This window comes from Vicugna pacos, chromosome 3 (genome assembly GCF_048564905.1).
Source record: "Vicugna pacos chromosome 3, VicPac4, whole genome shotgun sequence".
Classification (NCBI taxonomy): Eukaryota; Metazoa; Chordata; class Mammalia; order Artiodactyla; family Camelidae; genus Vicugna; species Vicugna pacos.
This window is the reverse complement of record NC_132989.1, coordinates 95,963,773-95,989,287: the sequence shown is the minus strand read 5'-3', so window position 1 is coordinate 95,989,287 and position 25,515 is coordinate 95,963,773. Positions and strand designations below refer to the sequence as shown.

Genomic DNA, 25,515 nt, shown 5'->3' with positions numbered 1-25,515 from the left:
CCCATACTCAGAATGCCAGTGTCTGAGAGCATGGCTCCTTGCCAAGTTTCAAACAGCAGCAATAGAAATCCCAATCTGCCTATATTCCATTTGTTTTCTATTTTACTTTCTGAATGTTTGGGCAGGTCTAACCTCCAGCACCCAAACAAATGTTCTCAAAGCTTTTAGAATCTGCCAAGCTTGAGAAATGAACTTGCTGTAACCTCTTGACTACAGGCAATTTCCAAAGCACATCCTGTTAAAAAACCTATTTTCATGTGTAGAAGTCTGATGGCTGTTGTATGAATTCATCCCAGTGTCCTTTTACTGAGGAATATGATGGAGCTGGCAGGGAAGTCCGCAGAGCATGTGGAGAGGTGAAAAAGACACACCCCACGCTGAGGCTTCTGTAAACTACCAGCAGAATTGGTCTGGGATTTTGACATGATTTCCAGGGCAGCTAGCATATTTTACGTCTAAACTTTGTTTGGCTAGTTTGTGATGGACACTATCATCCCAGGGCAGAAAATGTATGGGTCAAAATTGGTGTTTCCTAAATATCTCTTTTAGTGGAAAGACTTCAGTCTGATTTCAAGTTCTCTTCATTTAATTGCACAGACCTCCTCCCTTACTGATATGAGTCCAGTTGAGGAATATCTGGAAACTAAGGAAAATTTTATAAGTGAGGAAAAGGAATTACAAGAGAAAGGGGAGGAAAAAGAAGAAGAAATCCCTGAAAATGCAAACACGGAAATGATTTCCATGGAAATGTTGCTCAAAGTGTTTGGAGGAGGAAACGAAACGCAGGACTCAAACAGATTTGCCTGCCCTCAGAAGACAGAGAACGTTTATTTAGAGGTTGGTTAGATTATTTTATAAAAGGGGCATCCTGGACCAAAGAAAAGCTTCCCTCTACATTAAGCATATTTTCATGGAATTTCTCTCCAATTCTATCATTATATAGAAATTATGGTGATTCCTTTAGTAAATAAGATCATTTTTAATGTCAGCAGGATTGTAAAGTTAATTAATTTCCTTTTTTTTTCTTTAAAGAACTTCATAAAAGTATTTCAGGAGTTGGGTTCCAAGAATCTGGAGCCAATTAAAGTTGCCATTCTTCTGAAGCATCCTTTTATTCAAGACCTGATTTCAAGTTATCCAGACTACAAAATTCCTGTGAGTATTACCTGAAGGTCCTAATACAGTCCTGATTTGGTTGAGTTCAGGTTCAGGGCTTGGTGGGATATGTCAAACGTGGAGGAACAGAAAGAGGGAAGGAGCTGGACTTGACCAGAACAGGGTCTGGGGAACTAAGCTGGCAACAGCATCAGCAGAAAGGCCAGCCCAAAATACCCAAAGGGCAGCAAGGTAAGGTGTAGTAGAAGTGACTCTCAGAACGTCAGCACCGTGACAGACAGGACTGTCAGTATATGAATAACACGATCAGGACCTTGGATAGAAGCAGCAGTACTAGGGGTAGTACTCAGTACTACGGGGTTGCCCTCTCAGGACTCTGAGGACATGCGTCTACCACAGAAGGCTGGAGGTAGTTGGTAGTTAAAGTCGGTGGGTGGCAGTATTAGTTCCCTGTATCAGTCCAGCCATCTAATGACCCTAGCCTATGACCGAAGAGAATGGAGACTAGAATCCCTTCCCACTCGTCAACCCCCCCCCACCAAAGAGAATCAAGGAGACTGTGATCCCCAGCCGAGTGCTGGCGTGTTCACCACACTCTAATAGTGGTGCACATGGTCTGAGTGGTGCATGCAGTGCCCGTGCTTATGAAGGAACGGGTGTCAGTTCCGTCAGAGAAACTGTTCAAGGTGGGGAAACTGAAGGCAAAACCCAGAGAGACTAGAGCGACCCAGCAGAGGGAAGAGGAAGAGAGGAAGACCTGTGTCTCAGAGCTCACACGGGAACCACGCACCTCTCAACCACACGTGCAGAAAGTGCGCCCACCACAGCAAGTCCCAGGTCTCCAACAGCAGGGGCTGCAGAAGGCAGAGAGGTCCCCCTCTCAGAGGACGGCAAGCTGCTACAACCCTCTTGCAAACCTCACACATTTAACAGCATGAAGTCTGCCTATTTGCCTCCTGCTAGGCTAAACTGGCTAAAGTGCAGGTGATCTAAGATGCATTTCTCCTGAGTTCTCGGCTGTCACCTCCTATATCCAGAAATGAGACTATCCAGACTTAACTATCTTTGTACCAAAATTTATTTGTTCTAAATTGATGACCCCTTTAAATTTGTATTATATATAGGTAATCATTGAAATTGGTTTCTAATAAGCTAACATGCACTAAGCACTTCCAGTAGTGAGGTTTGATTGCAGCATTTGAGAATATAGACTCAAAAAGGAATCAAAAAGTCATGGGACTGAATCTCAGGTTCAACACTCACTAGATACCTGACCTAAACTTTCCCTCCATCCTGGCTTTCTCATCTGTTAAATGAGGACAACATCCATTCCTAGTCAAAGGGTGGTGGAGAGGATGAAATGAGATCTGGCATCTAAGCACTTGGCACAGTATCTGACTCACGGCAAGTACTACAGAAGTGATGGCTGTTAGGATAACCGTTCACTGCTGAGCACTCACTACAGAGGGTAGTAATGGGAGTTTCCAGGGGAGACAGAAATGTGTGTACCAAATTCAGTTACCGCTCTCACACAAATCCCGCTTCTGTTTGCAAGAGAATTTTTACACACAGGGATCACCAGGAAATGGTAGAAGGTAAATCACCCGATCGCAAAATTACAGGAATTCAAAACATAGGACTTTTCTGTGGGAGAAGCCAAGTCTTCAAAGATGGCCGGAATTTGGGAAAGTGCGGGGTGGGAAGAGCGGAAGTGCATTTGAATTTTGCTGCTGGGGTGCAGAGGGGGCCACATCCTAGGTGGAGGCGTTGGAGCAGGACCAGCGGGGGCAGAGCAGGCGGTGGGGCTTCCAGTGATCCCATCCCATGAGTATGATCAGGTCAGATTGCAAAGAACCCAGATCTCATGCAGGGAAATTTGGATCTGATTTGAATAGCAGTGGAGAATGGAACAGGTTTCTGAGCAGGGACATAATGTGACTCTAATTTCTTCATCCCTAAGTGTTTCTTTACCCCTTAACCATACTATATCATTATATCTCTACATTTAACAGGGTCCTTTTTTGAAATTATTTGTTTATTTAAATAGGCCCAAAATACTTGGAAACATGGCTGAAATTATTCCAAGTCATTGTACTTGAACATTCCACAACATTTACTGCTTCCCTTGAAACTGCTATGTTACAGGTCCCTTTTGGCATCTTATATTCCATACTTCCATTAATAAAGAATAGCTTTCTTCCCCACTGAGGAGGAGGAGGAGGGCATAAGCCAGTGTGATCCTAGTGGGGTCAGAGCTCATCAGAATCAGACAAGCGGGTGGAGAGAGGTGGGTGAGTGGGTGTCACATGCAGGATAGGGGGGAGTCATCAGCTGTGGGGTCTCCCCCTTTTTGCTTTCCTCTAGGCCATCATCATTCCATGTGAGATGAGTCCAGAGACCCATCACTTTAGACTGCAATTCATCCTCAGGTTCTGTTCCACGTTGCAGGAAACAGCCCTCTTGTTTTAAACCAGTAAAATAATTTTCAGATTTCCTTAGTGTTATGTATAATAGGGTTTACCTTATCTTACTAAGGTCAACTAGGAGCATAAAACGACGCCAGGATGACTTCCTCCCATCACGGGAGAACTCCCTACAGAGTCAGGAGAACATTCTTACTCTGTCCAGAATGACCAAATATGATTGACTTGCAGAGAAGATTCTATTTGGCATTTTCCTGAGAATAGAAAACAGCCAACAGGTGGCTGACTGCCTTTGAAGGCCATCCCCTGAAGATGTGTTCTGACTCCCAGGGAAAGCTGGGGTCTGAGTGGCTTTTTTTACTTTGCACATGTCCCTCATTTTTGGGGTAATTTCACCAACTTGCACCTCAGCTAAAGCCCTCTGGCATTTTGAACACACGGGACCAATCTGGGTGTGTCAGGATGTTGAATATTCTGGGCTGCTGCCCACTGTGTCCGCAGAGCACCTTGAGGCATTGACGGCCAAAACAACCTCTTTCACTGCCCTAAATCTTCTCTGGTGTGCAGATGCCTCTGGCTGACAGCCACCCGGTGGAAGGTTGTCTGACCTCCAATGGACCAGCCGCACAGCACTGGTATCCGCCTGACAGTCTAAGAGTAGGAAGAGAGTTTGTCTGTCTGTCTGTCTGTCTGTCCGATGGTTCGTTCCTTCGTTGCCAGAGTGCTTCTGCCAAGTAAGCTGCTTCCACTGTCCCTGTCCTCGTCCTTCACATCTTCTCCCTGTCACTCCGCCCAGGGATCTACTGAGAGTAGACCACCTGCTACAATCAGGGCACATTCACATGATTGTGACCCAAGGAGAGCTGAGCCTTTGACCTGAAAAGCCAACATTCTGATGTTCGAAAGTGAAAGAGGTTCCCTTTCCAGTAAGGGGCTCTATTCTCATTTTCACTGAGCAAATAAAGAAAAAGAAAGAAAGGAAAAGCAAAAAAAAAAAAAAAATCTCTGAAGACTCAGTTACCAACACTCTCGTCCTGTCATCAATTTTTGCTCCAGATATCCATGTGCAAGTAAATAGATCACATTTTTAAAATGAACCTTAACCACAGTGATGTTATTTGGAGATCTTTCAAGATAAGTAGAGCAAAAACTAGAGTGTGGTTTTTCAGGTTAAAATGTTGTTTGCTGTTACAAACAGTGGGACGTGAAGGTCGTTCCCTAACAGCTCTGTGTTTACGAGGTTCATGTTCGGGAGCAGCAAACATTTTAAAATACATATTGAGGGGGAAAAGCAAGTATACACAGTTATTTTGATATGTTTTACTTTGGCTCTTGTTGGGAGGTGGCCTGCCTTTGTGGTTGGAAGAACGGGCTCAGGACCTGTACTGATTGGTTCACATCTATAAACTGTGTGACCCTGGGTGGTGACCTCCTGGTGCCTTGGTTTCCCCATCTGTAAAATAGGGTTAATTATCAAACATTCCTTACAGTGTCCTGGTGTGGATTAAATAATTTAATACATATAATATGCTTAGCTCCATGCTTGGCAGATAAAAAGCACTCAATATAGGCTAATTATTACGACTCTTATTACTGATCTGTTGGTGGTTGCAGTACACAGGAAATATTTCTGAGCCATGCAAAATTATATATGGATGAAGTAAAAAGCTAGCATTTCATCTCCTGGAAAGAAAGGAGGCTTTCTCTGGTGCAGTGACAACAGAGGGTCCAAACACAAGTCCCAGGGTTCAATCCCTATGTGGATGATGGAGATTTTTGTATTGGATTTTATAGTTACTCAGTTTAAAGTTACTGATACAACTTCTCCTTTCGTAGATCTTATACAGAGAGGTTATTTTCAAGAAATGTTCCTGAATTCTTAAGAAAATGCTTTGGTTAAATGCACCAGGATCAATGAGGACTCTTCCCCTTTGTGCTTAGTGAGGAAAGTCGGTTAACTTCTTGTAATAAACAAATTTACAAACATCAGGGGACACCCGATTTTCTACAGCAACCCAACAAATACAGTTTCTTGTAATGAATACGTCTGAATAAAAGTGACTTTCCTTTGGCAAGCCTGTAAATCGAGCATATCTCCTTAAAATTAAGGGTACCATTCAATAGGAAATAATAGTCAATCTTTTAGTGTCAAAATCAGAATGTCACAGGAGAATTTCTTAGAAACGAATGATCAGGCTCCAATCACATGAAGGCAAAATACCTATAAATATCAGTGTAACCTGGAGGGGCTTGCAATCCACTTTAAATTCTTCAGGGTATCTGAGTTTAAAATTTGCTCCAACCTTCTCTTTTATGTTTATAACAAAATGTGATGGTGGCTTCATTTCAAGACTCTCTCAGGCTTTTTTCCACTAACTGCTACCAAAAGTTATGGCCCCTGATTTCAGCTGTAAATTTAGGCGAAGCTGATTTAAATATCTGGAGCTAGTCATTTCCCCCCAGGCAACAGAGTGTCAGATAATCACAGGTCAGCTTAGTTCTTAATCCCCAAGTTAACATTCACGAATCAGCATTAATTAACAATTGTAAGTAGACATGTTATTAAAAGCTGTGTTGGGTAGGATCAGAAAGGTCCACAGAGAGCAGCCGTTCTTTTTCACTTAGTTCACTCAAGGTTGACCTTTGGCTGTAGGAGATCTGTATTTTCAAAGAACATACTCTCTCAAGAAAAATGATTCACCATGATTCCTGGCAGTGACTGATACAGTGATGTGTATGTTACTCGGCAGAGATCAGTTTAGAGAGTGAACTAACTCTTGTCTTTGTGAGTAAAAATGACTGCAGTCGAACTGAAACCTTTGGAGTTCTGAAGAAAAGAATCTTGTGTTCTTGAAGCACTTTCCTAAAAAAAAAACAAAACTGGAAACTGTATAAATATAATGCTTCATTTTTCACATGTGTTTGGACCCCTTCTACATTATGATGATCTTTAAAATTTATTTTTTTAAATCTGTGATTTAAAATATAACACAGCTGGTGGGTATTTTAAGTGGACAAAAACCAGACCATTCTATCCCTAATATTTTAAAAGACATGGAGAATGAGACAATCTTACCCTCAAAATAACCTGCAGTTCTAAAACTCTACTACTCTGTAGACATGATTAATTTGGCATTAGGATTTACCTTTAATTGACTTTTGTTGAGTAACAGGGAAATAATGTGTTGGCTTGCCCATTATGTGCAAGCTCTGTGTAATTTCTTTTACAAATGTTATTTGATCAAATATGACAACTCTGTTAGTAGATGTGGAAATGGAATCTTCAAGACCTTTGATCATTCCAAGGGCACAACGAGTGAGTTGCAGGGCAGAATTCAAACTAGACAGCGAACAATTTTCTAAAAGGAAAATAAACAAATAAAAACAACTTACTGATTAATCATGGCCATATATCATTGATCAGATGGTCATTAATCTTAAGTCATTTATTAATGTTTGTAACTTCTCTTTGACTCTCTTCTCTTAGGATATCAAAATAATTCTCCAAAGGAGTGAGCACATACAAGGAAGTGATGGAGAGAGATCTTCTTCAAGACTTACAGAGGAAAAGAAATGAAGACAAAAGTGTGTGATTTGGCAATGAATCTTTCAAACAGCAAATGTAAACATGGTGTTTGTCCTATATGTTATGTTCTAAGTGTAGAAATGACCCTTTGGTTATGGGGGTCCCTGAAAAGGGAGCCTTCCTTAACTCAGAGAATATTCTGGAATAAACCTTAAATTTCAGAGCAAACGTCCAGAGTAAGGAGTAATGCATTTTGAAGTGATTCTGAAGCTAGAAGGCACCAGAACAATATGTTCAAAAATAAGCATAAGCTTAAGTCATGAACAGTCCCTGGGAGAAGTATCTACATTAGGCAGATACAGTGAAGATTTCCCCAAAGCTCCACATCACATACCGTTTGCAGTTTTTGCTCGGCCTGCCAGGAAATTCCAAGGTATAGTTCAGTAGCCAAGGAGAAGGTTCGCTATCAACTACTGGCACAGCCAGGACCCTCTCATCTAGTCATAACTCCTTCTTAATAGAATGTTTCTTATGTTGATAGATGGACAGTTGTATCTCTTGGATAAATTAGTGACTCAAATTCAGTAATATTTATCTGAAGAAAGTGATTTTTCTGTTGTTGTTGTTGTTGTTTTAAGTGAGCAGTAATGCATTCTCAGTGGCTGGACATCCATGAAATGCTCTCTGGGTCTCTTCACAGGCTGCTTCTTCTGAAGATCTTTGCTGGATTCCACTCCACCCCCCCTGGCCCCCGCACTCTTCTACTCAACCTCTAAGTGTTGGAGGGTCCCAGCACCCAGCCTTCTCTGTCCACAGTCAGCCACTGGGTGATTCATTCATTTCCATGACTTTATGGGGCCAAAGCTGAAGTTTCTGTTCCCATCTTCCCCCCAAATCCAAACTTCTCTCTTACCATCTACTTGATAGCTACATGGATAACTCATCTTTCTGGAAAACTCAACATGTCCAAGCCAGAGAGAGAGAGCCCTTTGGTCACCCCTCTGCTCCAACCCTCCATTGGCATCCCATCTTAGGCAGGGTCTGGTCCACATCCTCACCTTGATCTTATCCCTTGCTGCCTCTCTGATCTCATTTCCCACCATTCTCCCCCTGGCCCACTCCACTTCAGCGACAAACGTACCTTGGTGATTCTGGAACATATCCAATACACTCCTGCCTCACGGCCTTTGCACTTGCTTTTCTCTCTGCCTGCAATGATTTTCTCCTAAATATCTGCATGGCTTGTCCCCTGACTTCCTTCAGGTCTCTGTTCAAATGACACTTTGTCAGTAAGGCTTTCCCTCAACACATAATGCAAAATAGAAATAACCCACCATCCCCGCACACCTCACCCCACTGGGTTTTTTTCCATTGTGCTTATCAACATCTGACAAGCTGCGTGTGTACTCTCTTGTTTGTCTGTCACTCCCCTAGGCTGTAAGTTCCTAGTAAGGGATTTTGTGTATGTTCTTTATTGCTATGCTCTAGAACCTAAGACTAAAATCTTGGTCTGCTTTTAAGTTGTGTTAAAACATTTGTGCAAAACATGTAGAAATATCACATTTAGACTGATCACTAAAACAATGAGTAATCCAAAGACAATTTCAATTGTTAATGAGAATTGTATTCTATTTCTTGAAAGTGGCACATTTCCTAAATTTGCTTCTTAGAACACTTGTCTTCAAGAGGGTAGAGAATGGTGATGGAGAGGCTTAGGAGATGGGGAGGAAACTCAGCCAGAGATTTCCAAGTTTCAACTCAGCTGATTCACGTGGAATTCTAGTTATTATAGAGAAGGGAGTGGAGGAATATCTGAAAGTCGAATTCATATAAATAAGATATCATGATAAGGATACAGACATTAAATGAATCCACATTTTATTAAGGACTGAACAAGACAAAGCAACGTTACATTGCAATAGGAAAAAATTAAAAGCAGAGACAACAGAATATTATCTGTAATAATTCCTTGTGCTTCCTTGTAATTCGTTGCTTTGATAATGCTCTTGCACAGTGTTTTAAAGAAGGAAATTGCAGACTTTCCATCATGACACCCATTTGTTCATCTAATCAATAAGAGAGCAAAGGTGTCCCTGTGGGTATTTGCTGCATGTCAGTCTCTCCATCATTATCAGAATTAAGCAGATCTGGTGACTAGTGACAATGTTACCCAGAGATGTAATTGAAGCTCTCCTGCTGCAGGTTCTGGAGCAGGCAAAGTTGGAACTTCACACTGAAACCAGACTGCAAGGGATTCTACCAGAGAAAGAATGTTCTAGAAGCTCATCTCCCGATGGGCCTTTCAAGTCTTATAATTCTAGTCAATGCCCAACCATCTTCATATCATTCTGATGCTGCTTTGCATTACATATTTACCATGTCCTCCAGCTTTTGCTTTTGTGAGATGGATCTGAAGTCTCTGATCCTAGTTGCTCTCCTCTGGATACCCCGTCAAGATACCAGTCTTAATGCCCAGGATGTCAAAGCCGTTTTGTGTGAGGGCACACACACACAAACACAAACACACACACACCTGCAGATTTTGAGGAGTCTGTGGTGACCAAAAGAAACTGATGACATATTAAATTTACAAATAACTAAAACTTCTAAGCCTTTGTTTTATGTGCTTTAGTTAAACCACATTTCCACCTATCTTAACAGAAACCATTTTTTTAAAAGTTAAAGAATATGTATTTCATATAACCCTATTCAATTCATCTTTCAAATATATTCCCATATTTTATTCTGTCACGGTATTAGAAGAAAGTTTATAACCCGGTTCCATCATCAAGCACCTGTGTATTGTCTACGTATATGATGGTGCTTCTGTCCTGCCAAGGGCCCTGGGGGAGGAGGGCTCCTCACTCCCCCCCTGGGGAACACCTGGAGCCTCCAACCTTCTGCCCTCTCCTGTGGCAACACCTGTGCTACCCTGCAGGTCCTCATCTTAGTTAAAACTGAGGAGTTAATCTGATTTGAAATCTCCAAAGAAGCCTGTGCATTTCAAGACTCCATACATTCAATCCATTTATTTGAATGGAGGTACTAGGGATTAGAACCCAGGACCTTATGGATGCTAAGCATGCGCTCTACCACTGAGCTATACTCTCCCTCCAGTACATTCAACCCAAATACCAGGCTTGAAAAGCCAGCCCTAAAGAGGCCATCATATCACATGATGAACAGCTAAGCCAACCATTCTACTGGGCAATGGTTCTGCTATGGTTTGTTTTTTTGTTTTTTTTGTTTTGTTTTTTTTTGCCCTTTTGGTGTATGTTAGGTTATAAGATTCGGGGATCACTCAGAAGTCATTAAAACATAGTCTTTTCTACGAAAAGAAAGGGAAGCTGATGCTACGTCTTTTGAAATAAAGTTAGCACTAATGATGTCTCAATGAAGGGATTACCTGGGTAAAAGATGGTAAAGCAGAGCAGAATGTCCGTTATTGTATGGTAGCAGCGAAACATGCCTTCTTCACTGCTTCCTTTGGCTCCCGCACACCTAAGATGAATGACAGGACGATGAAGATGGTGAATGAAGTTCACTACTCGACCCATAAATTTCTCTTTCTCTTCTCTTTCTTCCCCTGAATAGGTCTCTTCTTCTTCTTCTTTGCCTGACTATCAATGTCCACTTATTTCAAAGATCCATTTCTTTCTCTTTAACAAAGACTGATATTTTAGATTAATTCATGGGAAAAACCTAAAAAGGGGTCACCATTTCTTCTAAATCATGAAGCAAGGAGGTGTCAGCATGGATTCCTTGAAATAGCCATACCCAGGATCATTTCCTGCCAACATAACATTGATCTTATTGGAAGTTTATGCCATGCAGGCCCACCTTCTCTCCATCCTCACCAAACTCAGCCTCCAAATTGTCACCCTCTTCAGCATCTCCCACTGTTTACACCATCTCCTCTCTCTCTCTCTCTTTTTTTTTCTTTGTACTAAATGTTACTACGCCCTCCAGCTATTGCTTCCATGAGATGGATCTGAGTCTTTCATCCTTGTTGCTCTCCTTTGGATCTCGATGTGGCATTTTACAGGGTTATTCATAATGTTTTCATGATATCCTTGGGAATAAGGTAAACAAATATGGACCAAATGCAAAGACAAGTGAATTTGTAACTGGTGGAGTGACTTTAGCAAATACAGAAGATTCATTACTTGAATTATTCATTATCCCTCTTCTTCAATGGACTCAAGAGTCCTCAAGAATCCTCAATGGACTGTTAACTCTAGGAGATACTGACCATGTGTCTCTTGCTCACCTCTGTGCTGCAAAACATCAGCAAAGAAATTCAGAGAGAGAGAGAATCCCTGTGAATTATAATTGTGGTTGACACAATGTTGGAAGAAATTTGAATTCAATTATGTTTAATAAGTAAAAGAAGACCCAATAACAAGATTAAGATGTTAATAATAGGTAACAATAGATAATAATAGTTAATGTTATTGAGGGTTTACTATGTGAGTCAGGCACTGTGCTCAGAGCTTTACAGGCATTATCTCATTTAGCTTCATAACTCTGTGAAGTAAGTACTCTTAAAGTTGCCATTTACACATAACGAAAATGGCAAGAGAGATTATATAACTTGCCCAAAATCGCACAGCTGATTTATTAAGGTCACAAACTAGGAACCCAGTAGGAACTCTGAAAGCCATCCTTTAACCCAGTTTGCTCAACCTGGGTACAAATAACCAATTACACAACCAGGATAAAGGAAGTATGATTTAGCATTGTCTAAAAATAAAACTAAAAGGGTTTTTATCAAAGCAAATTGAATCTAATTTGCCATGTGAGGTGGCCCCTCAAGAATCCAATGTCCTCAAAGCTTTCATGGTATAAACTCACACACAGATACACTCACACACAAATAATACTAAAAAGATCCAACTGGTTCTCTCTGCAGATCTAGAAAAAGGGACATATAAGATTATAGGACCATCTCTAAAAAATTACTCTCCATCTCCTGAAATTTCTGTCAAAAGGAGACATCCCTCTTCACTCATTGATGCATTTGATATTATTGAGTACCAGAGGCTGTATATGTGTGTGTGTGTCTCTGTGTGTGTGTGGAGGTGGAACGAAGGTCACCTTCCTCCTTCCCAAACGGTCCCTTGCAGCTCTGGAGAAGGGAGGCTGAGTGACGTGGGAGTACCTCTGCTGGAAGATGAATGATGCTCAGATGCCAATGAAAACCAGGAATTCTATGATAATCAGCTCCTTTTAGCACTGGGAGCCTGGTCTAAACCTGAACGGGTCAGCCCAGCAACACCCCACCACGTGGGCTCCCTCTAAGCCCTTCCCTTACTCCTACTCATTTTTTATCTAAACAAAAGGTGCCCTAACTCTGCCCCCAACACCTTTTGCAACTTACTCTGTCTCCTCTTGTATTTTGCTGGCACATTTGACTTAACAAATTTATGTCGCCTGCTGGAATAACTCCTCCTGCCTCCAGTGGTCTTTCTGCCATGTTCTCTGACACAGACTCTGTTGCTAGAGGCATCACCAAAGATTCTGTTGAGCCAGGGATAAACAAACCTACAAGCACATTCACTCTCAGATTCTTAGCATCATAAGGACAGAGTGAAATTTTGTTTTCAAGCATGTGTCAAAACAAATCTGGAAAGAGACGCCACCAGCGTCTTGTGGCCACAGTTCAAAGCCCCAAAAGGGCCTCCTGGGGCTCAAAGCAGCACCCCAAGCACTCGAGCTCCAAGCAAACGCTGTTGTGTCTTTGCTCACTTCATGCTAACCGCAGGGAGACAGCGACACTGAGCGCCGTCTAAAGCAGCCTCACCTCGCTGTGCCCCCACAAACCAGGCTGAAACCACAACATCCTTCTGCTCTGCCTACGGCCGACTGTTCCATGCACTCCCAAGGCAGAGGGCTTACTCTTTGCCCACCAGTTTTGCCATTTGAGCCCGTTTCATGATAAAGTTCCTGTAAATCAAGGACAGCCTTTGCCACCAGGCTTCTTGCAAAAGCGTCTACAGGAAAAGTGCCCAGGATTGGAAGACATCTCTTTGCTTTCTCACGCTATAGGAGAACTTGGCAATTTCTTTCCAAATGCAGCTACCCTAAAACTATGTCACGGTTCATTCTTTTGGAGGGCAACCTCCTCCAAGCTGATGGCCACATTTCTAAATGCTGCATTTTCCTAAGGGAGGTGGGAGAGAGAGCAGGCGAGTAGTAATAAACACTTCTTGGGTATTTGGCTTGTGCCAGCCACTTTTCTAAGCACTTTCTAAGAATTAACTCATTTAATCCTCGCCTCTAGGTAAGCTTATAAGGTAGGGAGATTACTATGTTCATTATAAAGCAAAGGAAGCTAAGGCACAAAGGGGCAAAGAGCTTCCCTAGCTCGCACAGCTGGTATGAGGCTAGGATTTCTCCGTGGGAGGGAAGGAGTTTGTTTCCAGGGTCGTTGCCCTTGATCCTTCGACTGGGCTGCTCCTCTGTTGTGTGGGTCAGGGAGCGACATCGCAAGGTGTAACCACGTGTGTAAAATTCCCCTCAACTCTCAGTTAAGAATTGGTCTCTTCAACCTTCCATCCTTTGAGCATTGCCTCGCTACTGACAGGGGCTTTGGTTTATGAAATCTGACTCCACGGACTTACTCACCTGACTTTTTCGCAGTCACTTTGCTTGCCTTACTTGCACTCCTGTTCTCTCTGTTCTTCCTCCCGCCTCACCCCGATTCCGAGCTCCGTTATGTCTGATTGTGATATCCTTCTGTTTGGCCTTGACCTGATCACATGAGGCCCACTCACCTTCTAGCCTCCAGCTCAGCAGAAAGGTTCTAAACCTTTTGTCCTGACAAACACTTTAGACTGAGGACAGGGGGGCAGAGGAGACCCAGAAGGCACTTACCAAGCTAAGCCCTCCACTGCGAAGGGGTCATGATAAACCAAGCTGCCTCCATCAGCCTAGCAGCTTAATTAAGTGGTCCAATGAAGGAGCACGGACTTCCACTGAATTTCTCATGTTTCCTGGGCTGTGGGACGATGAGACGATTTCACACGACAGGGCGGGCTGCAAACACAAATACTAGAGGGACTTGGCAGGCATTTTAAAAATACATAGCAGGTCAGTTGTTTTTTTTTTCCCAATGGCTTCTCAGTCAGTCCGGCTTTAATCTGCCTCCTTTAAGAGGATAGATTTTGCTGTTCTCTAAATTCTATGGCAAGAAAACAGAGTACAAGTACTATGATAAACAGCAATTAATCCTCATCCTCACAGCACGAGAAGGACCACAGGGCCTGGTGAGGGCTGTCACGTGCTAACTGGCTGGTACCAACATTACCTGGCAGTAACATGCCGTGGGAAGCCGGAAATTCTGATCCCTATGCAAAGTCTCTTAAATTGTAAATTTTGCCAATTGGTTCCAATATTTTAAAATATTGTGGGGCAACCCTGTGTGAACCGAACAATTATATTCACGGGCCTCGTGTGGCCTGTGGCTTATCTGTTTCCCACGGGCAGGTTTCCCAAAAAGGGGTCACTCCAAGCAAGTCAGAGGATGATTGTGGCAGCAAGAGTAGAGGCTGCCAAACCCAATGCTTCACAGATTAAATGAAACCACGTGCCCAGGGCCACCACTAGCTCCTACGGCACCTTCAGGTGACTCTCCCTGAGGCGCCGTCTGGGAGGCCTCCCTGCCTGCAGCCTGAGACAGCCCCATGGCAGGATGCAGCAGGTCTAATTCAGGGTTCATAAAGCTCAGCCCCCACTCTCTTCTCAGATGGTCGCATTTTCCCAGTGCACAAACCACCCAACCTGGCACAGCAGCCTTGATGTGGCCCCTCCCAGCATATCTGGATGTTCAAACCACGTGGATGAAAAAATAAAATAATTTGGAGAAGGAAGGCTGTCAGTGGCCAGGGTTCTCTGGCCGTCATTCTGCAAGTCCAAGGCTGCCGGACATTTGACCCCGCTGTGGGGCACAGGGGTGCAGAACTAGACCAAGATGAGAAGTATGACCCTCGCTACAGCCCATTTTCTCGTCATCTGCATCTCCTGTCCATGCTAGAAGGATAGAAGAGGCTGAGCCTTGAAGAAACCTGCTGGTGGTGAATAGGGCAGGTCCAGGCAGAAACATACAAACACCTCCTACCACCCGCCCCAGCCTTTACCCTCACGTTCCTTCGATGAGGAGGGCATTTAGCGATGCACCCTCTACCTAAGTCTCAATTTTACCTGCAAGGCTCAGTTGAAATGAAAAAGCCAGCACCGCTTCCTAGAGCCACCCATCCTCCTACGACTAGGACCGAGTAAGGCCACTGAGGTGGTGATTACTAACACCGGGCTTCAATTGTGATCACACTGTTGCCCCGGAAACCACAGCTGGTGGATCTCTCTCCAAGCTGGCTGCAGACTCACTTCAGAAGACATTCCCTTCCTTTCGCAGAAATTCCCAGTGATAGAAGAGCCTGGTCAGGAGGTGTTCCCCATGCCCACCCTGTCACCCTGTCCCCCTTCATTTCCACCAACACATTCCCTTTACTCTTTGGAAAAATAAAATGATACTTTACGAAAGTGAAATGTCTCATTTGAAAAGCTTGTTACTGATTTTAGGGGCGTTCTGGGCCAAAGCACTCCCCATCTGGCTCCCCACCTCCGTCCCAGCACTCACTCACCCACACCAAACACCCCCCCAGCCGAGCTGCCTGAAGGCATCAGGGACCTGAGGATGGAGAGCGATCTTGTCTCCCTCAGCTTCCCTGTGAGGTGATGAGTGCTGCTCTCTCCTGCACAGAACAGAGCTGAGCTCCATTTCCACGCTAGAGAGGCCAAGAGAATAGCTGACGGGTGGGCAAGACTGGCCTTGCTGTAGAGCCAGTGACTAAACGGCTGGCTGGCCCCCTGCCCCAGGAACCTCTTCAAGAGCTGAGTAGGTGGGATCTGCTCAGCCACGGAACTCTCCAATTTAGGTCCAAGGGCCCAGAGAGATCCAGGCAATAAGCCATTATTTCTCAGAAACCGAGAGTTTCTGCTGGGGGTGGAGCAGTAACCCCACTATAAACTTAATCTGGGACTCAGGCCCATCTGCAGAAGATACAATCTGGAGACAAAATATACCTTGAGCATGGAAGGAGCTCGAGCAGCTAGATTGAGTAACAAGGTCAGGGCCACAGTGAATTTTCTGTTACAGGGATTTGTCTTCTGGAAAAGCCCTCTCATGACAATGAACCAGAGGGGACTGTAAGTTAATGTTTAAAGGGCTGTTTCACTAAAACCCTGGGAAATGTGGCTCTAAAAGAGAACACAGAAAGAAGACAAAGTTCTTTGCTCCCATCTAGAAGAGAGATCTGTTGCTTTGCTCTCCTCCACCCCTCCACCCCCCACACCCCCCACACAACAGGGCTCAGTGTCCCAGAAAGAAAATACTCTGCAGAAAAGAAAAGAAAAAAGAAAAGAAAAGTAAACAAAAGAAAAGGAAAGAAAGAGAGAGAGAAAGAAGGAAAGAAAAGAAAGAAATTGCTGGCAGGAGTAGTGATGCCCAGAAAAAAGGAACAAAGTCAGTGAGAAGTAAGAAATGACAGATTCTTTGTTTTTGAGCACATATAAGAACCACCTCCGTCCTCCCAAAGATGCCGCAGAACACTTCAGCAACATTTTTCAGGAGGCTCATGGTCCTCAAAGGGTGGATAGGTTCAATGGCCAGAGACGTTCGAATTATTGTTCTTAATGTCAAGCCATTTAGAACCTTAAGGTGGTGACATCTGGAGAAACTAGATTTAAAAGATTCGTGTATTTTAATCTTCAGAGTCTGTTTAGAATTTCCATATAGTTTTGGTTTAGCCTGCATGAAATGTTTCCTAAGAGTAAGTGTACTATACACAGTGGATCACGGACGAAGAAGGGGATTTTTGTCCTGGGCAGATTTCCAGGAAGCTACAGAGTGGGAAGGGTGCTCTGTTTCTAATCTTTAGAAGCAGAGCTGCCTCCCTTACTCCTCAAATCCTCCCCTCATCTTGGCAGCCGCAGATCTAGTGTGGACTCTGGAACTGAGAGGTTTCAAACCTGCTTGCAAGCTCACTGATTAGCAAATCAAAGAATTCTTGTATTTCAAGAAATCGACTCAGTCGTAATAATTTTTAATGAAATTCTGGTGTTAGGAAATTGTATGTTATTGCAAACTTAACATTGGAATGGTGATCACAGTTCAAACTATGGGGATGTTACAGGAAAAAATTGAAAGTGCCCTATGACACTGACTCACTCTGTCTGCCCTATCAAAAGTTCCCTTGTCAGATAAGCCCCTGGTGACATCATTACATTTTCATATCCTCAAAAAGCAAGTTGTGTGGGGCTTGGAAATTTTGTCCTTTTCCACCATGCTTCTTAAACTGGAGTCCACCAACATGACAAAGTCAGCAGTGCCGTGTGAGGAGAACACGTGGAACCACTGGGCTGCCATCTCCCTGGAGGTTTGTGGGTGGAAAGTAATGGTTATATTTGCAAGAAGTTGCTCTTAAATTTTTTTAAATAGATAGCACATGGAAAAGTTCAAAGCTTGTAAGAACATATGGTGAAAAGCAAATTTTCATCTCAGTCCTATCTGCCAGTCCCACAATGCTCCACCCAAGAGTCAACTACTATTACTAATTCCTTAGTTATCCTTCCAGAGAAGATATTTGATAAATAAAACCCCACTCAATTTAACACAGATTGCAAGTGATATAAACAGTGATTTTCAAATGGTAAAGTATGTATGAATCACCCAGGGATCTTATTAAAATGCAGATTCTGACTGAGTCAGTCTTGAGTTGGTCTAAGATTCTGCATTTCTGACAAGCTCCTAGGCGATGCCAAGGTGACTGGTCCACGAATCACATGTTGAATAGCAAGTATTTAGAACATTATCATCACTCTAATGTACCCTGGTCAAAATGTGAACTAATACATGTTTTTTGGAAAGTAATCTTACAACATTTATTAGAGTTCAAAATATTTGAAGTCTTCAACCCAAAAATTTCATTCTTGAGGCTCCAGCTCAGAGGGAACAAAGTATATATACATTTTAAGATAAAACATGAGACTTCGATGTACTCAGAACATGGTCTTCTTCTCTTAACTGCCTTAAAATGTCTTTGGTATGAATGTTTGAGAATCCTTGCTTAGCCCATTGGTGCCTACATGATACTTCCTAATTTGGTTGCTTTCAGCAGAAAAAAAAAAATTAGGTAGTGAAAATTGATATCTCAGTAGTGGCCAGGGAGGATGTGACTTGAGATTCCCCAAATCAATTGCTCATAAGGGTAAGGACCATCACTGATTAAATCCACTTGAGGTTTTCACTAAGCAGTACCACCAATTTCTCTTCATATAACTCAGAAGTTGTCACCTACCTGTAACAACACTATTTTCAAAGCTGGCTTTCCCCCCCCCCAAATAAACACCTAATTAGCAGTATCTGTCCCACATCATGGTGCAGAATGTGGGACAGATTACCAGAGTACGTGAGGTGCACCTAAATTGAAGTTTTTTATCCGCAGAGTTAAGAAACATCATTTTTTCCTCCCCACCACTTACCCACATCTGAGCGCAATCAGACAGACACCTAAAATACATGTACGGCAGATCAGCTAGAAAAAAAAAATATGGCCACACTTGCATTTTGTTTTGAAGATTTTCAGATAATATCAAAGATTGTTTCCAAGCCACAGTCCTGGTTTTAGAGTCCAGGGTAATGCTTGAACCATTTCAGAAATGGATCAGAGTAGAGGTTTCCAGCTCTTTCTCTTAAAATGCAGAACAGATTTTAATTTGACTTCAATGGCAAAACTATTAGACCTAACTAAAGATGTAATCTATATTACATAACTATAATACATTCAGTTATTATCACCCATAGTGTTTATTTTTATGGGAAATTGAGAAGTCCTAAAACATCTAGACATCCAGACATCCATAACATCTGTTATCTGCTTCCTTCTTTTCTCAGAAGTTTCCTTCCTAAAGGGAAGTTCCAGCCAAAGATCAGGGCACGATCATCTTCCTTGTCTCATTTTTCTTGCCACCTGCATTACCTTTTCTCACAACAGTGTTGATGGGGAGTGTACTGTTGACTTACGGTTTGTTAAGGTGAGTCTCTAAAAGTTGATATTCTGAGGGCTTCAGACACCTACCAGGGGTAAACATTTAGTCTTCTATGGCAAATAACTTTGTGTCCCTCTCTCCCCTATCTGTGGGAACCATCAGGTAGATAAGGAGTCCGCAAGCCTGTCGGAATAAGATAAAGGGGGACATCACCAAGGCAACTGGTAGAACCGTAACCTCTGATCCATTGTCCCCTTCCCCAAATATTGAGCTGACCCTGTGCAGTATGTATCCATCCAGACCCACCCCTCCCCAGCAGAGCATTAACTTCTATAGGTTAAGAAGGCACCAGTGGATAAAGAAGTTGTGGTATCTTCATACAATGGAATACTACTCAGCCATAAAAAAGAATAAGATAATGACATTTACAGCATCATGGATGGACCTAGAGATCATCATTCTAAGTGAAGTAAGCCAGAAAGAGAAAGAAAAATACCATAACATCACTTATATGGTAAATCTAAAAAAAAAGACACTAATGAATTTATCTACAAAACAGAAACAGACTCACAGACATAGGAAACAAATATGGTTACCAGAGGGAAAGGGAGTGGAAAGGGATAAATTGGGAGTTCGAGATTTGCAAATATTAACTACTATATTTAAAATAGATTAAAAAAGCAAATTTCTTCTGCATAGCACAGGGAATTATATTCAATATCTTGTAGTAACCTATAATGAAAATGAATATATGTATGTATATATATATATATATATCTGACTGGGACGTTATGCTGTACACCAGAAATTGACACATTGTAACTGACTATACTTCACTTAAAAAAAATGTTTAATAAAATGTAAAGCCACACACATAGAAAAAAGAAAGCACCAGGGAGATAAAGTCCCGCTCTGACACTTCCCCAGCACCTTAAGAATATTAAAGTCAATTGGAAACGGGAGTTCTAGGCCTGTTGCTGCCTCCTGGAAATGCAGCCAAATTGTACTGCAAGGGGATATACGGGGACCCATGGATGGGGCGGGACATCCCATGACAAAACATAGGATCGGCACTCACAAGTCATGTGCTTTACAGCTTGAGTGCCCCCTGTCTTATAATTTCATAGAGTGGTTCACAGTAATGTGTATGATTTAACAAGGAATCCTTTCTGAATTAAGGACAAGAATAAGCAATAATTACTCTCCAAGCAGTACAGTTCTGTTGTTTACATTATTAACAACGTGCATTTACAGGAACTAGGATGACAAAAGTGCTTCCTGGTCAAAGACAGTTTTCATAAGATTTACTTTTTTCCCACAAGTTACATCTCTGAAATGGGAATGAACCTTAAAATTAACATCATCTATATTTGGTGGATTGCAGTAAATAATACCAAACTCACATATCAATGTTTTTGGTTCTAAAAACAATTGTAAGTCCTTGTAAAATAAGTTGTTCTCTTCATCATAGCATCTCAGATTTCTGTGGGGTTTTTTAAAATGTATTGACCTAGTTAATATTTTGTTTATTGATATCACCTAGTTAAACACTCCTCTAGGTTACCTAATTTACCAGAATTCTGACATATTTGGTGGCACAGTAAAGATACTGTGACTTAAAGGTAATTTTTCCTGTTACTGTTGTTGTCTGTCTGATTCTATCCTAGCTTGAAGCCTGACCAGCTGGGTTTGTCATTCTACCCAATTCCATGGAATAGATCAAAACTCATACTTCATCACTTTAGGAGAGCTGTGTCACCCTAACTGTATTCCTCCTTGTTTTCATCTCGTATGTGGATTTTTACTGTGAGAGCTAGATTCCTTCTTACACAAGTAGAATTGTACTCAGCAGGACTCTGGCTTGACCTACTTTGATCGGAATGTGTTGCACAATTGCAAATCACTTACCAACAGTGGCTGACCTCTTTCCAATTATCTTAGGTTTCTCTGAAACTCTTATGGAGAGGGAACATGAATTAAAATCATTATGGAATCGCTTCTTCAATCAAACAGGAGCAAAATGACAGAAAATGCTACTACCAATCCTCTTCTAGTCTGCTGTTTAGACAGTGACATCTTTTCAGTGGTCCTCTTTTTCCTCCTTGTGTGTCCTTAATGATTCATTAGGAATCATCCTTCAGAACCAAATTGCTCCTTTAGTCGACTCTTACCTCCTTTTAAGTGACTGGTTTAATTCACCTTACTAGAATGATGATTCATGGCTGAATGAATATTTTAATCCCTGGATTAAAAAGCAGGACTCCATCAAATTATCTGGCAGGGTTGGTCTGGTTTTTTGGGTTTTTTTGTTGTTTTTTGAGGTTTTTTTAGTATTATGTCAGACTTTGCCTGGATATCACTTTTTTAATACTGAACACTGCTGCACATAAAATATTCTCTATTTGGGACACATGGAAATACATCTCAAAATGGCACTAGATTTAGGTTTTGAAGGGACCAGTGTTTTTACCTTCTAGAATTATCCAGACAAACTATCTATCCATTCATTTTTATTATATATTTGCCAAAGTGCTAATTGCATGTATTTTGGGTGTTCCCTTATTGGGGAAAAAGTTTTTAACACCTATAAACCACAGGCAGAGTGTCAGATTAAACAAAACTCTTTGTTCCCGCAGTTTGGTTAAGAGCAGTTTGTATCCGTAAGCAAAAATTGATATCAACATGGTCTGGCCCAAAGTGCTGACTTAGAACAGCTGCTGGCTAACAGCTCAGAGGTAGCAGGTCTATAGGAATAAAGGACTTAGGATTAACTGGACTTCAAAAACCAAGCTGTAGAGAAGTGTGAGGAAGACTTTTAATTTCAGTTCAACATTGGCTCAAGATTTTTATTGTCTTAATTGCCTGGAAAACAAGATCAAATTCTACACATTTGAATTCAGTCTCATAGCATACCCATCACTTCGAAATCAAACTTCTGGTACTTCAAAATCAACTTCTGGCACCTCACAAAAATAAAAGCCAGTATGTCAAGACTGAACTGTTGTCTAAACTGTGTAAACAGGAAAACCTATCTCTCTGAAGGTTCGTACCTGAACACCTTTTGTTGTTCTTCAGCAAGCATGTTGGTAAATCAAGACGTGGCCTACAACGGTCGAGCTATTGCTTCTGTGACCTAGTACCCCACCACAAGAGAGCAAAGACGTGAATATGTATGGCCAAGCCACTTGTGTGTTATCCACAACAGAATGAGGGAAGGGACCAAAGAGGAGGAGTGTGGGGCAAAAACATGTTTAAGACTGTGGTTTGCTTTCATTATATGAAATAAGAATGAGAGGACATACTGACCCAGGATGATTAACAGTCTTCTTTTTAAACTTAAAAGCAACCCAATGGTTTTCATATTTAAAACTTTTACACAACAATTACCTTGTCCCCCCAAAAAATTCTTTCCTATTTGTTTCACTGAAACAATATCAACACATGCATTTGCCCTCTTGGAAAGTGTGGGAGTACTTTTCAGGTTAGAGTAAATACAATAAATAGGGCTCTTAAGAGAGTCAGGCTGATGGACATCTGCTGGCATTCCAGATCCCACTCTGTGATGTTAGACTAAGCAAGAGCCCAAGAATCTGGAGAGACATTGGAAAACCATTCAGACACCCAAGGGCAGGTGCAGCTATAAAAACATAAAGGGTCTGCATATAACTTAGTTATGTTCTCCACATATGTGAAGGCTCCTCTGAAAACCAGTGAGTAGCAGTTCTTGACGTTTACTGATCTCAACAAAAGAAAATGAGCCTACACTACTGCATGAAAGAATTAGCTCAACTTTCAAGCTGTCTTTATTCAGCGAGCTTTCACGAGGCATTGAACCAGGAGACCTCTAGTGAAGTTCCCTGTGGTTATGATTCTGTGACTCCTGCGTCACAACCAATACTACAAATGTTCACCCATGCATTTATTTTCTCAATACTGATTGAGTACCAACTGTGTACCAGGTACTATGATGGTGATATGGAAATGCACAAGACATGAAGCTTTTTTTTTCCCCCCATTTAATGAAGGACATGGACTAATAAACAGGTCTTTACTCCATTACCATGAGCACTGGGAGGCAATGGGAACGCAACAGAGGGACACTAGAGTGTGTGCCTGTTCAGTACAGGAGGACTATCTAGCATTGAAGTCAAAGTAGCTTGTGGAGTCTGTTTCTCTGAGATGGAATTCAGTGTTCTCTTATGGAGACAGTTTTGATAGAGTCTTTCTAGGTCCAAACTGACATTCCAAGTACATCATCTCTAAGTTGTGTTCTTTGGGGCAGATTAGTTTGGAATCGTTAAGGTCTGCATTCTCCTAAAAATAGTGGTGTGACCATGGGAGGTTATTTAGCATCTCAAAGTCTCAGATTCCCACCAGAAAGGCTCTAGTTATTAAGTGAGATATAACAAGTGCTCCGCATGTCTGAGCAGTGGTGGGGGTGAGGGGACGACGACGATGATGATGTAGGATAGCAAGCCTTGTGCGTATGCACGTTCTCACCCGGCTATTTCAGGGGCTATTTTAGGGGCTACAGCTAATTTCAAGCCTGCTAAGATTGTCCTTCCCTCACTGCAATGCAGCCCTTCAGGGAATTGCTTTTTCGCTGGTAGCTTTCCTACTATGAGTCGTACTTTTCTCTCTGCCCGGGGTTCTTTCCACTTACTATTCAGAACTTCCAGACTTTTCTTTTGATGAAAGTACCCATGATTTCCAGGATTTCAATGATGGTTTTAGCAACTCTTAATTGTCTGCTGGTATTTATAATTAATTCTTACTTTGCATCATAGTCAATCCCTTAACTGCTTTGTAAACAAACATTTCTTGTAATTGCAAAACATCTACCTAGAAAGTTGAGGGAAAGGGGTAATGGCACTGGTTTCTTTTCTCAGTGTTAATCAGAGAAAGACTGAAAGTGATACCTTATGACTAAACTTTTGAAGAAATGAGACTATTCAAGTTGATGAAGTCTTTATCTAAGTTGATGGTTAGCATTAAATACCTACATACTTCCAACATTCTTTTTTATTCTCTTGACTAAGTTTTTGGATTAAATTTCCCAAGTGATGAAATTAAAAATTTCCAAATAGCTTTAACTTTAAACACAGTTAAATATACTTCTGGATCCAGTTTCTCAGTTTATTTGTGAACGTGAAACACAGTGATGATCACCTTGATGACCAAAAAGGAGAAAACGTTCTTTGTAACAGTGAATCAAAATTGATGGGAACACAAGGGAGGAGGGGACACTATACTGAAGTTCAGGAAAACTGACAATCTGACAATAAAAAAACTTTTTTTTTTTTTTTTGCCAAGAGAGCGGCAAATAAAAATTCACATGAAATAAGAAGAAATGATAAATGTAGGGTATATTTATCTACCATAAATGGTTGAAAGCAGTGCAGACTCTAGTGAAGACTGCTTACTTCACACCCTCCTTCTGTCAATAAGATGACTTTTTAAATCATTCCAGAGAGTGAGCAGCTTTGTTCCTTCTTCCCCAGCTATGCATCTCCTCCAGCTTTGTGGGGCCCATTATGTTCAAGGGCTGTATCTGTTGTCAAACGCAAGTTCATGTGCCTGATGCACAGTGAGGCCAGACAAACCAAAACGTAGGAGCTTGGAGCAGAGGAAGGTTTACCACAGGGCCAGGCAAGGAGAATAGGTAGCTTGATCTCAAAAAACCCAAATTCCCTGAAGGTTTTCAGTCTCCAGCTGGATGGGGGCTTTAGTTCCTGTCGAACTCAAAGACCTATTGTTATGTGTATTCCTTGAAGAGGAACTAGAACTCTGCTCTATCACTGTGCTATTGTTTCTTGACTGCTTTTCCTTTGTTTCTGCTCTCCCTCACGTCCCTAATTGGAAACTGTTTGAATCTGCCCTTTGGAACTCAGGGAAGGTCTAGTAAGAGGAAGCCTTTTTCCTGCAAACAAGAAACAAGGGACCCGGAATGGCTTTTGTACCCGGGAGGGCCCCACGGGGTCCTGGTGGATTTCACATCCACGTAGCACCAGGACAGGAGGCTAAAGGGGAAGGCTCTGTGCATTGTGTGACTGACCTCCTAAGATTAACTTGCCTGCTTTGTTTTTGAATCGCCTGACTCTGGGAATTAAGTAGAAGAACCCAAGTTTGCGTGGGATGAAAAGGGAGCCCAGGAGCAGAACCACCCTTTAGTCCAGAAGGCAGAGAAGAAAGCAGGTCTGTTGGCCCAGCAGTAACCACAGCTACCATACGTCAGGTTCCTGATAAACGTTTCAGGCTCATGTCTTTGCAAAGGCGTTATGACATGCATTTTTGTAATCAGAATACTGAGACTTGGCGAAGTGGCCTGCACATCCAAGTTCTCTCCGCCACCCTGTAACTTCTCTCTGATGAGATCTGTAGCTCTCCCATGGCACCCAGCCT

At 42.1% G+C, this 25,515-nt stretch overlaps 1 protein-coding gene and 1 long non-coding RNA gene across 7 annotated transcripts in view; one reads left to right on the top strand and one right to left on the bottom strand.

Moving 5' to 3' along the window:
* The window catches only part of SPEF2 (sperm flagellar 2), a 157,094-nt gene extending 149,801 nt beyond the window's left edge, over nucleotides 1-7,293 (top strand). For 5 of the 6 annotated variants that reach the window (XM_072958782.1, XM_072958781.1, XM_072958780.1 and 2 more), the window contains 3 exons: nucleotides 598-837; nucleotides 1,033-1,155; nucleotides 7,027-7,293. In XM_072958782.1, coding sequence (XP_072814883.1) covers nucleotides 598-837; nucleotides 1,033-1,155; nucleotides 7,027-7,116 — 453 coding nt within the window. In that variant the 3' untranslated portion in view covers nucleotides 7,117-7,293. The remainder of the gene's footprint in view (nucleotides 1-597; nucleotides 838-1,032; nucleotides 1,156-7,026) is intronic. The other variant, XM_072958783.1, reaches the window with a different exon arrangement.
* Nucleotides 7,294-9,394: 2,101 nt separating this feature from the next.
* LOC140689873 (uncharacterized) lies at nucleotides 9,395-14,118 on the bottom strand. Its single transcript, XR_012065024.1, has 3 exons — nucleotides 13,942-14,118; nucleotides 10,472-10,566; nucleotides 9,395-9,616 (listed from the first exon to the last, which is right to left on the bottom strand). It is a non-coding gene; the product is annotated as an uncharacterized lncRNA (long non-coding RNA).
* Between the last annotated feature and the right edge of the window lie 11,397 nt (nucleotides 14,119-25,515).